This window comes from Cydia amplana, chromosome 12, assembly GCF_948474715.1.
Source record: "Cydia amplana chromosome 12, ilCydAmpl1.1, whole genome shotgun sequence".
Lineage (NCBI taxonomy): Eukaryota > Metazoa > Arthropoda > Insecta > Lepidoptera > Tortricidae > Cydia > Cydia amplana.
Genome location: NC_086080.1, coordinates 11,134,281 through 11,149,368, shown reverse-complemented (window position 1 = coordinate 11,149,368; position 15,088 = coordinate 11,134,281). Strand labels below are relative to the sequence as shown.

At 37.3% G+C, this 15,088-nt stretch overlaps 1 protein-coding gene across 1 annotated transcript; it reads right to left on the bottom strand.

Moving 5' to 3' along the window:
* Positions 1–415: 415 nt before the first annotated feature.
* On the bottom strand, positions 416–8,259 carry LOC134652607 (acyl-CoA Delta-9 desaturase-like). The gene is made up of 7 exons (XM_063507769.1): positions 8,188–8,259; positions 7,604–7,831; positions 7,263–7,393; positions 6,697–6,902; positions 6,279–6,464; positions 1,982–2,138; positions 416–638 (listed from the first exon to the last, which is right to left on the bottom strand). The coding sequence occupies exons 2-7, from the start codon at positions 7,827–7,829 to the stop codon at positions 456–458; spliced, it is 1,089 nt and encodes a 362-aa protein (XP_063363839.1). The 5' UTR covers positions 7,830–7,831; positions 8,188–8,259; the 3' UTR covers positions 416–455.
* Positions 8,260–15,088: the final 6,829 nt, after the last annotated feature.

Below are 15,088 nucleotides of genomic sequence, written 5' to 3'. Positions count from 1 at the left end.
CCAACTTAAGCTTTAAAAGCTTGAAAAAAAAAACTTATCAATATCTTTTTAAATGTTACAAGTATAATATTATATGTATGATGATTCATGAGATCAAATAGAATTGGAAAAAAGTTTTGCTAACTAATACCATAGGTACCTATTTGTTTCATAATTTGAACGCCAAGTTGGAGTCGCAAAATATTGGGGCACTTCATTCCAAAGTCCAAAATGAATTAAAAACCTTGAGTATAAGGTTATTTATATACCGAGATTTCAAATACCGCTAACGTAAAATATACAAAAATTTAGCTCCATTAGATAAAACTGCCATACTTTTTTTTTAGTAGGTTATGTTAGAAATACAAGAAAAAATCTGCCAAATACGGTTGTCAGAAAACCATAAGTCGGAAAAAATACTTGTTCAGAAATAAATTATTGGCACTTTGGAATTAATGTCCCAGTCGTTATGATTTTTAACCACATTTGACTTTCTCTCCTCTCTCCGTGTTGCCGACGGCGCCCAACTTTTCCTTCAGCTTTTCCGTGAATTCGGGGTCGTCCCAGCCCCAGAGATGGTGACTGCCGTCTCCGGTACGTTGCGATCGCTGCTTTACTATCTCAGGGGTTACGCTCTTCAAGTCGTACGCTTGTCCAATCTGAAAAGTTACATAGAACTCTCCGATTATGTAAAACGCATTGCAAGGAATTCACAAGCTCTACAGAATAACATTTTGTACAGATCACAAATTAGTCTGGTTTTATGCTAATAACAATGAAGGAGAGTTACATTTTGTATTACTCGTGTTTGCCAATTAGAAGTTTTTGGAATCCATTATACCTAAGCATCAATCATTCTGCGCATGTTTGAGAAAAACGGCACTGAATAATTTAAATTGTATCCTAGACATTCACGCGTCACGCGCTATATAGGGGAAGTCCGGGTAAAGCGAACACCCCAGGCAAAGCGATTTCGGGCTCCCAATCCTAAACTATTCGACTTTGTCGCACCACGCGCCTATATGATGTTCAGGATCCTTCGCTCTATGAGCGGCAAGCGTCACAGGGAGCGGTCGCTGTGAGCGTCGTCGGTGACGAGTCAAAATGTGTTTTTAGTGCAAAATATTCGATTTTGAAAGGTAAGTACATTGTATGTTATTTTGTCACAGTAATTATCTCGAATTTTAATTCAAGATGCTTCTATTGCTTATTAAAGTATCTTCCTTTTACAACGCATTTCTTTTAAAACAATCCAACGGTAATTTTTTTTTAATTCTTAATTTCTTTAACTGACTGAACGGGCAAAGTGGATCGGGCAAAGCGGATAGCGTGTTCACTTTGAATTTATTAGGTAGTTTTTTTTTATGATAATATTTTATTACAGATGGTATATAAATATCAAAAAAAGATCTATAATGCTCCTGGCTAACAGACGTCATGGAAATGGCTATCAGAACGTGGATTCGCTGTGTTAAAATGTCTTCAGAAATGCCGTGAAGACTTATGCTTATGAAATCAGTGAAAATATATCAAAAGTTACTTGTGACAGCTTTTTCTAATTAATATTATTGAAATGATCTTATGTTGATTAATTTTCACTTAGTTATTAAGTTCACTAAGATTTTATGAGTAATATTTGCTTTGCCCGGGGGGCTGTTTCACTTTGCCCGGCACCCTGGGCAAAGCGAATAAAATATCTTTTTTTACGTTTTGTTCAAAATTGCAGCAACTATTAAACATTAGAGGCTAGTGTTGTTTTAAATTAAAAGATTATTAAATAAAGACTTATTATTGATACTTTTTTCATTTCTTCCTCGTTAAATTTTTCTGATATGTCAAGTCAAAGGTAAAGGTGTTCACTATGCCCGGACTTCCCCTAATAGGTATGAGCTCCCACCCCCACAGCAATCGCGGCCCCGAAAGTACCTAATCAGCTAGAAGTAACACCCATTCCCATATCAAGGCTCGAGTTGAAGTGTATGTATTATAAAACTGAACATGCCTTAGCCATAGCCTCAATGAACACGATGGTGGGAGTGAGCATGTTGTAGAGAGGCAGCTCCGTCGCGCGGTAGTCCCACGGGAAGGTGTGGTGGTAGTTGTGGAAGCCTTCAACGCACACCATCCACACGGCTAGGTTTTCACGAGGGTTCAGTGATCTGGAAAAGTTATAGAAGATACGATTACGAAGTGCGGAAAAGAGGAAATTCGAAACTAGTGGCGATACATTAAAATCACTAGCGTTTTAAATCGACACTAGTTGCGAATTACCTATTCCCACGTGTATCGTACGTTATACAGTACATATGGCCCTTTAAATTTTCGACATAGGCACGGAAAGTGCTTATTCCCGCACTAGTGAGGGAAAGTAGCACCATATGTACTGTAAAGGTAAGTTCTTAATACTCTTATGTTTAGGCGGGTAAGTAATTGACAATTTACGAGCCCGTTGGGTTCTAACGCCGAGCAAAATATTACTGAATTTAAAAGTCTTCAGGAGAAACCGGGATCACACAGTAAATAATATAGTACTCGGGATCTAGCTACTTTTAACTATTCCTTTAAAAAGGAGTCTAAAGTGCGGTCTGATGAGATGAGGTCTGCTGTGTCTCAGTTTTGAGTCGTGTTTCCTATTTCCCTTTGCGACCAATTTAGATAGCTAGGCATAGGCATAGGCATAACGAATAGTCGTTTCACGTCAGAAATAGCAATATTTGATCCCACATAATGATCACGATAAATATGGAAAACCAAATAACTATGGTAAACAAATAATATTAGTAGTCATAACTCATAACATAAACTAATATTTAAACTAATGACAATTATCATCGTTGTGTGTCAGCTCGATTAATATTCAGTTGTATGCCGGATTAATTAAGTAGTTAGTGTAAGTAATTGTATTGAATTATATGCAGTAATTGAAACAGTTGAAATGTACTTCAGTTTATAGGACTTTGGCAAATTAGCATACATTAACATCCAATTTAGTCATTGTGTATAATGTCTAAATTAGATGTTAATGTATCACTTTCTTTTGTTTTTGTGGAATGGTATAGTAATATAATTGAACTAGCTGTTGCCCGCGACTTCGTACGCGTGGATTTGTATATTGGTGGTTATATATTCTACATTAGCTTAGAACATTATGCAGTAGGACGGTTAATCATTTGTTAATTATTAATATTATACAACGCATGAGACTTGTGTTTCACAACCTACGAAGTTTCTATCCCCTAACTAAATAAAATTGTTTCTCTCAAACCCCTTAGAAGATTTTCATGTCCTCTATTTACCTAACTACCTATTTACGAAGTTTGAAGTAAATAAAATTTGAGCCCTATATAAACTTTCAACCCCTTTTAAACCATTTTAGGGGATGAATTTTAAAAAAACGCTGAAATTACTTTTCTTGTATTCTAATAATATGCCTGTGTACAAAGATTCAAGCCCGTTCTCACAAAAATGTTTGATCTCCATACAAACTTTCAACCCCTTTTTCACCACCTTGAGATATAAATTTTCAAAACGCTGAAATTATTTTTTTTCCATTTTAAAATAATACCTTTTTATGAAGTTTCAAGTTCCTAGCTTAAAATAAAATTTGTACCCTGTACAAACTTTCAACCCCTTTTTAAACCTGTTAGGGGATGAATTTTACAAAACGCTGAAATTACTTGTATTGTCTTCTAATAATATCCCCAAACACAAAGATTCAAGTCCCGCGCTCAAAAAAATTTTTGATATCCATACAAACTTTCAACCCCTTTCTCGTCACCTTAGGGGATGAATTTTCAAAAACGCTGAAATTAGTATTCTTGTGTATAAATTTAATATCTTTTTGCAAATTTTCAAGTTCCTACCTTAAAATAAAATTTGCACCCCAAGACGAACTTTCATCCCCTTTTTAAATCCCTTAGGGGTGAATTTCCAAAAACGTTGCAATTACTTTATTTTGTAGTCGGGTATTATGCCTTTCTAAGAAGTTTCAAAGCATTTGTTATGGATTCAAACTTTCAACCCCTTTTTAACCCTGTTAGGGGATGAATTTTACAAAACGCTGAAATTACTTTTCCTGTCTTTTAATAATATCCCCAAATACAAAGATTCAAGTCCCGCGTTCGAAAAAATGTTTGATATCCATACAAACTTTCAACCCCTTTTTTACCACCTTACGGGGTGAATTTTCAAAAACGCAGAAATTAGTTTTCTTGTATTTTAATATTATATCTTTTTACGAACTTTCAAGTACCACATACAAACTTTCAACCTCTTTTTAACCCTGTTAGGGGATGAATTTTACAAAACGCTGAAATTACTTTTCCTGTCTTTTAATAATATCCCCAAATACAAAGATTCAAGTCCCGCGCTCGAAAAAATGTTTGATATCCATACAAACTTTCAACCCTTTTTTCACCACCTTAGGGGATGAATTTTCAAAAACGCTGAAATTAGTTTTCTTGTATTTAAATTTAATATCTATTTGCAAAGTTTCAAGTTCTTAGCTTAAAATGAAATTTGCACCCCAAGACGAACTTTCATCCCCTTTTTAACTCCCTTAGGGGTTGAATTTCCAAAAACGTCGCAATTACTTTATTTTGTAATCGGCTATTATGCCTTTCTAAGAAGTTTCAAAGCATTTGTAATGGATTCAATCTTTCAACCCCTTTTTAACCATGTTAGGGGATGAATTTTCAAAAACGCTGAAATTACTTTTCTTGTCTTATAATAATATCCCCATATACAAAGTTTCAAGTCCCACACTCACAAAAATATTTGATCTCCATACAAACTTTCAACCCCTTTTTCACCACCTTGGGGGATGAATTTTCAAAAACGCTGAAATTAGTTTTCTTGTTTTTTAATATAATATATTTTTACAAAGTTTCAAATTCCTAGCTTAAAATAAAACTTGTACCCCATACAACCTTTCATCCCCTTTTTAACCCCCTTAGGGGTTGAATTTTTCAAAATCGCTTCTTATCTCTTGTACACTTTATAAATGCAACCTAGTGTGCAAATTTCAACTTTCTAGCTTTTGTAGTTTCGGCTCTGCGTTGATGAATCAGTCAGTCAGTCAGTCAGTCAGTCAGGACACTTGCATTTATATATATAGATAGATTTCTAATGTCAACATAATTTACGTAGGTAAGTTTTCTACCGAACATCATTATTATGCTCATTTCGTGAAATAAGTACCTAATTGTAACTCGGTTTTCGGTTTTTGTGAGATGTGGTTATACTTAAGTCATATAATATTTTGTGGTAAGTATTATAGGAGATTTGTTAGCCGTTCGTCTGGCTCGCATTTGGTCCAGGTCGCTGTTTGTCCATTTCGCGTTTGGTCCAATACGCAATTTGTCCTAAAATCCGGACCAAAAGCGAATTGACTTAGTAGCAGTTGGTCCCAATCGGAGTTCGCCATATACGCGTTTTGACACACTCGCTGCTCGCCCCAAATGCGGTTCGTCCTATACGCAAATAACCCTTTTTCGTCTTTCTTTGACTAATTGGACGTTATATAACGTAATATTAATGACATCGTCAAACAGACAACAATGTGTTTTAGCTACATTCCAGTTCTAAAATATCTACTAATACAATCTATCGACCAAAAGTACACGACTGACCGTATCGCTATATATGACACATACTTGATCAATAAAGTGTATAAGTACATACTGTAGTACTCGACTGTACTTAAATAAGTATGAGAGTAAATTAATATATATTAATACTTAAATAAATATATATATATATATATTTACGTATGTATGTATATATATATATATATATATATATATATATGTATTGATTTACACAACTTGGCGTACAGATCGATAAAGATTTGAATTGAGACATAGGATACTTGAAAACCTGGATTGTAGGTATATTATCTGATTTTAACATCTCAAACCGTGCAATAACTCACCTGCCTACTCGTATCTAGACGAGTAGGCAGGGGAGAGTGGTTACCATTCGTATATTTTCTTATTGTAGGCCTTGTAAAACAAAGGCTAATACAATATTTAAACGTCCAATTAGTCAAAGAAAGACGAAAAAGGGTTATTTGCGTATAGGACGAACCGCATTTGGGGCGAGCAGCGAGTGTGTCAAAACGCGTATATGGCGAACTCCGATTGGGACCAACTGCTACTAAGTCAATTCGCTTTTGGTGCGGATTTTAGGACAAAATGCGTATTGGACCAAACGCGAACTGGACAAACAGCGATCTGGACCAAATGCGAGCCAGACGAACGGCTAACAAATCATATTTTTTGAGAATGACCAAAACTGACTTGTCATAAGGCCTGTAGCCGAAGACGTGAGCGAAGCTGTTGACGCTCCACACGACGTTGATGCCGCAGGTGTATCGCAGTATGGTGGGGATCAGGAAGGCGTTCAGCCACGTCTCGTTCCAGCAGTACACGGGAATGACTGTGGGCAGCACGAAGCAGAGGAGAGGCATCAGCTTCATGTAATGTCTGGGAACAAACAGTGTAATGAAACGAAAATAGTAATGTATGAATAGGTAATCTTACCAATGTAGGTATAGAAAGTTCATTGTATTACCAAGGTCCATGATGCCTTAGAAGTCGCAAGGGATCGGATGGGCTGGAAAGCTGCGATTCGGAATCATGTGCTCCACGTAGGAGGTCACGACCCTCACCACTGAGGAGAATGAAGCAAGGAGGAGGAAAAACAAAATTAGCTTACCTTTTCTGCCACATGACGACAGGATCCGCGTAAAGGTCACTAATGTCGATGCGCTTGCCGCCCTCGATCACCTCCGGGCTCTTCTTGACGCAGAGCCAGCCCATGTGGGAGAAGAAGAGGCCGCGTTCGGCGTTGTGCGGGTCCGCGTCCGTGTCCGCGTACTTGTGGTGCGTGCGGTGGTCGCGCGCCCATTCGAAGATGCAGTCCTATCGAACGATAAAAATATTTTCAAACGTCCTTAAAAAACACCCTTAAAAATGACACAGCAGAATGCTGTTTTACTGTGTAGGTAATTAGTATATTTTGCTGATCGTGTAAAACGTGTAACGTTGCTCATTATGTAAAATAAGAGTGTAAGATAGGTTGCAGAGCGAGGAGGCTTGAGTTCAACGATAGGACAACATGACTGTAGGATTGGAACAATACACCCAATGCCTATATGTAAGAGTGCTTTTATGTAATGATTAAAGTAATGAACATTAAATTCTCAGTAATTATGGATACCTGGTGTCTGAAATAAATACATATTTTCATTTTCATTTTTTTCAATTCTGCCTGGATCTTACCTGGAATCCCATAGTCTGCCACAGCATCAGAACGATCCGGAGAGGGGTTTTAGCTTTGAAGCAGCGGTGAGTCCAAAGGCGATGGGATCCAGCACCGATGCCGATGGCGCACATTAGGTGGACTGCGAATGCTGCAGCAAAAATAGATACCCATTGCAGCTAAGTAAAGTTTGGTGAACTATTGTGTCCTTGGCACTCTGTGGCCGGTTATATCACAAATAACGAAAATGTGAGTACCTACGGCCTCAGTCCAAAAATCTTAGAGCTTATTGTATTTATTCGCGGAAGGTTTAAATACAAGTTAAAATCTGGGGCGCCCCACAAATAATCATAAAACATACCGAAGACATTGGTCTGCCATTTCGCAGACGTGAACACCAGATACAATCCGTACAGGGACGCGATGTGTAGATACAGGAACCAAACGATGTTGCCCCACACATACTCGTGCTTTTTCGGCGTCGCCTTCTTTAGAACGGAGACATCTTTGTCCAAGCCCAAGTCAGCGGTCTGCGTGTCGGACTCGAACACGACCCCGCTGGGAATTGGGTCTACTTGGGGCGGCATGTCTGCAGATATAAATATAACAAATGTAGGAAATAATCATTTAATTTTTCTACTTTTAAGATAAATAGCACAGGTAAACCGTTTTAAACCCGTGGTTCATTAAACTTATTTTACGGTATCTTAAGGTATACTAGCTAAATTATTTTTTTAGTACTTAAACATATTTTTTATTAAATAAACACGATAGTGGTGTATAGCCGAAGAAAATTTAAAAAAGGTTTGAAATGTTTCTGATGATATTGTTACCTTTTGTTAAAATTACGCGCAAAAAAGAGAGACTCGTCCTAAATAAATTAAAAATTGAGATTTTGACGGCATATAAATAATTCTAAATTTTAAATATTATAGTTTAACAAACCAGTAGGCACGAGCCGTATAATCCGTGAGTTTGACGACCGCGGTGCTTGTTATTCTAAGAAATACTAATGATCCCACATTTTCGACCTCTATTTATATACAACTACGAACAATAGTAATCAACCCAATATTTAAATTACAATAGGTCACCTTTCGTATTTTATAAGCTACAAATTACAATACAATTGTGAGCTGTGCCTACAGATTTTATATTAATTACCTAGGTACTACAGAATTTTAGAACACTCGACTGTTAAAATTAAACATAACTTTAAATCGGGTGACTTTATATACTTTTAAAAATACACAAAAAGGGAATAGTTTTCTTTAACAAGTAACATGTAGAAGCATGTACCTAAAACATACATGCTGAACAGCACTAGACAGGGTCGGTCGGTTTATTATTTTATTTAGAGCATTTACACGAACGGCAACTCCTAATACTTCACGCTTCAGATGGTCACTCTGGTGTGCAAGCAGCGAGCGTGAAACGCTCCATTATCGCCCGGTGTGTAACGGGAATTAATTTCCGCGAGCACCTGAGATGACGGTCGCGGCCCGGTGAGCGCTGCATGTAATTTCCTCTGCACCACCAACCCTCTAGCTAGCGCAATTATTCCACTTCTAAAAGTAAGCTTTATTGAGTGTTAATGATTTTTAACCGACTTCCAAATCTAAAAGGAGGAGGTTATCAATTCGGTTGTATGTTTTTTTTTTATTTTTATTTATTTTATTTATTTTTTTATTTTTTTTTATGTTTGTTACTCCATATCTCCGTCATTGCTGGACCGATTTTGAAAATTTTTTTTTTGATTGTAAGTATATGCATACAGATTGGTCCCGTTTTTGTCAAAACCCAGTTCTGATGATGGGATCCATGAGGAATCGAGGGAACTCCTCAAATCTTAAAGGCATACATATAGTGATTTTTGTGTTTTTATCAACAAATCAAGCATATACATTCAGAAACGTGACATTTGATGAAGTGGAACTGCTGATGATGATCAGAACAGAACTCTTCAACGACGCATAGTTCATGTTTGGCGATTTGTCCTCTTCGTTATGTTTGATAAGCAAGTTAAGTTTTTAAGCCACATTTTTGTCAAGCTCGAGTTCTGATGATGGGATCCATGAGGAATCGAGGGAACTCCTCAAATCTTAAAGGTGTGCGTATAGAGATTTTTGTATTTTCATCAGAAAATCAAGCATTTTTATTAAAAACTGTCGCATTTGATGAAGTGGAACTGCTGATGATGATCAGAACAGAACTCTTCAACGACCCATAGTTCACGTTTGGCGATTTGTCCTCTTCGTTATGTTTGTTAAGCAAGTTTAGTTTTTAAGCCACATTTCTGTCAAGCTCGAGTTCTGAAGATGAGATCCATAAGGAATCGAGGGAACTCCTCAAATCTTAAAGGCATACATATAGTGATTGTTGTGTTTTAATCAACAAATCAAGCATATACATTTAAAAAGTAACATTTGAGGAAGTGTACTGCTGATGATGACCAGAACGAAACTCTTTAACGACGCATAGCTCGCGTTTGGCGATTTTTTCTTTTCGTTATGTTTGTTAAGCAATTTAGGTTTTTAAGCCATATTTATGTCAAGCTCAAGTTCTGAAGATGGGATCCATGAGAAATCGAGGGAACTCCTCAAATCTTAAAGGCACACGTATAGAATTTTCTGTATTTTCATCATAAAATAAAGCATTAACATTAAAAACTATCGCATTTGATGAACTGGAACTGCTGATGATGATCAGAACAGAACTCTTCAACGACGCAGAGTACATGTTTGGTGATTTCGAATTTCGACTTTGACTTGGACTGGGACCCGGACTCGGATCCAGATCCGGACTCGTACCCAGATCCGGTTCGGACCCGGACCCGGACCTGGACTCGGATTCGGACTCGGACCTGGACTAGACCCGGACTCGGACCCGGACTCGGACACAGACCCGGACCTTGACCAGGAAAACCACTATGATACCTAAACTAAATAAACCACTATGATTACCTACCATAAAATGTAGGTATAAAGTATGATGAGGCCAAACCCCTCCCGCTCAAATCCCCGTACACCGCACCGCATGCGCCGTTAAGTGGGTTAGGTTAGGTTTGAACTGCTATCCTCACAGAACCGAACAAAAGTGGGTTAGGTTAAGTTAGAACTGCGAGCCTTACAGACACGAAATGCTTCCTTTTCTACATAGCGCACCATCTAAAATGTCAATAATCTTTCACCGGGCCGCATAGAAGTCGGTTTTTTTTTCTTAAAATTTTTATTATTGTAGTCAAAATCTATTTTTGTTTTTAATACTTCACTTGGGGTAATGTAGCCAGCCTCACGGGTACCCTTCCGCAGGGCACAGACTTGGGGGACCTTTCAGAGGTTTTTTTTTCTATTGTGTGTTTAATTTTTAAGTAGTTTTATTTTAATGATAGTTAGAAACCAATTAATTTACTTTATAGATACTTTTAATGTTTTCCAATGTTCTTTCCATTGTACGTAATTAACGTAATAATGACTGTACAGTTATTGTAGACTCTGGTTATAGTTTTACATATATAGTTCCTTATATCAAAGGGAAGAAGTTTAAAGAAGGTATAATTAGGATAGATATTGGTGGTAGAGTGTTGACGAATCATTTGAAGGAGACTGTGTCGTATCGGCAGTTGAATGTGCTGGACGAGACGTATGTTATTAATCAGGTGAAAGAGGACTCCTGCTTTGTGTTGGATTAACGTAATATAGGTATAATATAAAAATAAAACAAAAGTTTCCTTACCTGTTAATTAACTTAATACAGGACAGCAGTTAACGGGGTTAGCGGGGTTCAAACCCCGGCTCGTACCAAAGAGTTTTCGGAACTTATGTACGAAATATCATTTCATATTTACCAGTCGCTTTTCGGTGAAGGAAAATATCGTGAGGAAACCGGACTAATCCCAATAAGGGCCTAGTTTACCCTCTAGGTTGGAAGGTCAGATGGCAGTCGCTTTCGTAAAAACTAGTGCCCACGCCAATTCCTGGGATTAGTTTCCAAGCGGACCCCAGGCTCCCATGAGCCGTGGCAAAATGCCGGGAAAATGCGAGGAAGATGATGATAGGACAGCAGTTAATGAAGAATGAAATAATGGCCTGTGACTTTCAATACTCAATATCTTTATTACAAATAAAGAAGAGTCCATGCAGTAGTGGATACACAGTGTCAGACCAATTTAAACAGAAAAAAGTATATTTAAAACATGTCAAAAATATACATCATAAATAACACATAATTAAAATTGATGACGTTATACAGATTAAAACAACACATCAGAAAATTCTACAAATAATAATAATAATTAATAACAGTCTAAAACAATTCAAATTAAAAAATCCGGAGGTCGCAGGTTATTCCATTGAACCATTGAGTTATTCGAAACCTTTGTACGATCTTTGTATCGTTTGCGTGTAAAGGGCACTAATATCCGCATGCACGTGAGATGGTAGCTGCGGCCGACGGATTCTGCTTATAATTTCCGTTGCACCGCGTGAACTAAAGATCCTTATTCCATTGCAAGATGTTAGCCTTACCGAGAATTAAATTACGAGTGTCACTTAGAAAAGAAATCGAAACCTACGGCGACAATCCATAAGACTCGTGACTTGTAAAATTCCGGTTTTGTAGGCGGTCGAAACGAAACATTTTGGTCGAGCGGTGTGCATTTGATTGCATTCACTGGCATCGCGAGCTACGCGCTACGTTTGTAGAGCCGATAACAGATTTTTTCCACTTTGTAGCGAAAAACGCCTACGAACAGAAAACCAGTCGCCAACTAGGTCAAGTGGTACCATCTTTTTAATAATTTTAAAGTACGAGTATGTAGATGAAGTGTCCTAACTTATATAATGCTTGAGCATCCGGATAAACATCAACAATAAAATAACCCTTAACGTGTCTCGCTGCGCAATCCGTAAAACTGTTCACTGAAAATATGGGAATTGGAATAAACACCGATATTCGTGAAGTGACGTCAAAGAATATAGCTCCGCGCGAGTGGCTCGGGACTTGTAGCGTAAACACATGTAAGAGAATGAACGGAAACCTACCGGTTTACTGGGGCGTAAAACGGAGATTTGTATTGAGTGCTGCTTTGAGACTACTCAGATTTTTCTACCTCGGTGGTAATTCTAGGGGATGGTTTCTAAACGTAAGATATCAAGGTCGAGGGCCCGATTCGGCTTTTAAAGTAGACATCTGTTAGATATCTTTTAGACATCGCCAAGAAACGATAACGATATGTTTAAGATCTAACCTGTCAAATTTGACATTTGCGCGATTCTGGAGATACTCTTGAACGATTTCCACAAGATATGGCTTAGAGATCCAATTCACATCTAATAACCATCTAACTCTATCTAGCGTAAAAGTGACATTGGTTGCTCGAATTGCGCTGCAAAAGAGAACTAGTTGAAATCTAAACTATAGCGTATCTAGAATGGATCTAGTACGTGTCGTCTCTTGTGAATATCTTGAAGTTCGAATACGGCAGCGAGTAAATACATTTGTGTTCGCCCAACAATCGCTTTTTTCAACATGGGCGTTGAAGGTACAGGCGAACTAGCAGAATGGTACGCTCTGACTGAGCTCATCGATTAATGGCGCGCTTTGTTCTCTCCGATTTCCGGGATAGTTGTTATCAGATATGAAGAGATCAGCTGAGTTAAACTGGTTCATTCAGAAAATAATCGATCGTGCTATCCAGCAAATAATTGTGCAAACAAGCGCTTAAGAACAAAAGCTGAGAAAGCCCAGTCGTGTTATTATTGAAATAATTCCTAATTTTACATTTGTGATAATCTATCAGTTATAACTTTACATTCCTGCGATATTGCGAGGAGCGCTTCATTTTGTAAGATTTACAGTTTGTGAATTATCTGCTAAAAAAGATTTCCCAATTCAAAACGTTAGCAAAATCTTAATTCATTATTCTTCTTCACAAATGTTTATCCATTACTTAGTCCATTACGTTACGCTGTAACATACTTAATATATCTCAGACGATATAGTCATACACGTGGGATGAAATGAAAACGCCGTTAATCCTGTAAAGTGTGTGGGTGTACCATTAATGAGAAATTTACCGAGTATAGTGTGTTTGAATAGACTTGAAAAAGCAGCTTATGCCCGGGTCATCTCGTTTTTATAATATTTTTAAAGTTCTATTGTATTTTAATGATTATAATTTTACTCTGAATATGTCCACCTATTTAATGCATGCGATTATTGGCTCTAGGAAAGTTTGCAAGATATTTTTTCTAGCTTAATTAATCAAAGTTAAAATTGTACGAATTCTTTCACTACGTTATTTTTGTACAAAATTTATAAGTATTGAGTCAAAACACTTAACTAGTAAATAATAGAAAAGCAATTTACTGTGTAGTGTTACTACACTACACAGTACCTACTGGTAGTATTACATTTACGAAAGAGCCTTCGGATCTAGAGCGAGCCGTCGAGAGCTGTTGAACGTAGTAATTTTGACTGGAATTGCCTCCGATTACCGGTTTTGTGGCTTAAATGGGTTCCGATCTTGAAAAACGATTCGTTTGTGCGGCCCCGAATTGAAAACCACTGTGTACCTTCACACTACACTTCATGCGAAATTGATTTTAATTATGTTTTAAGTATGGTGCTTATTGTTTGAACTACGAGTATCCTTATAGTAGTATTAAGATGATGAGTCGTTACAAATAGACATACAGTCAGGTATTTATTATACTATTTTTCCACTTATTACGCAATTTCCTAACGACATGTTTCTCATCACAAGCTGCAACTGATTACTTCATTCGGTTCAAATCTTTGAATGCTGTAAAAAATATACCGGTTGTCAATAATATTGATTTAGAATAAGCATTTAGATTTTCATTCACCCTAAATCGCAACCTACTAAATGCCAATGTGATATGGAGGTTCAATTACGCATGCATCTAGCTAGACTGAGATCGTTTGGTGCCTATTAACAAGCTAAGTTAGATTACCTACGCCGGCCAACTAAATTAAATATTCATTCTATAGACATTGTTGTGTAAGCGCTCTATTAAGTTGCAACACAACAAAGGGCAGTTGGGAATCAATTTAGTACACAAGAGCGAGAATCTTCTGTCTTGTAACGAAATTGAGGTTTGCTGAAGACAGCGCAGATAGTTTGGCAACTATTAGGAAACTAGAAACTAGCCCAAGTGAAGAAGTTACAAAGTTGTTTACGAGCATTTTACGCAAGGAATATTCAGATTCTTTAAATATTATACCAAATTGATTTTCATATTCGCGTGCCCCCCGAAATACATGAGCACATTATTGATGGCCCAGAGGTGGGGAGGGAGATTGATCTACGTTTTTTAATCACACACTTGGCGACGCCCTTGCGTCTTCCGGCGCAGTCAATCAATTTGCTGATAAGTAATTAAATAATTGTGGACTTGTATTTCACACATTGGAATATGCTCCTATATAGTTGCCTTTATGTGGCCTCAAAGGTGCCTTTCTGACTGATATATCTACGCTGTTTATTGCACTTTGGCTCCAGTACAGTGGAATAGGAGTTCAGTTAGAATATTTCTGATGTTTTAATTTTTCAACTTGATTTATTTTAAACATTGTAGGTGTTTCTAAAAATATTTGTTACCACTGAATGCACACTCGCACAATGTACCTAGTTATTTAACGCAATAGTAAGGGCAATATTTAATTTATAGCCGCAATCATGAACTTTACTAGTTTCTTCATAGTGAGCTGTGAGATATTTTAGGAAATCTCTTCACGTTCTTCATAATTATGATGCTAATTATCGACAGCCTCACGACGACATAGACACTGACACTGACAGTCTCACGATTAAAAAAAGCTT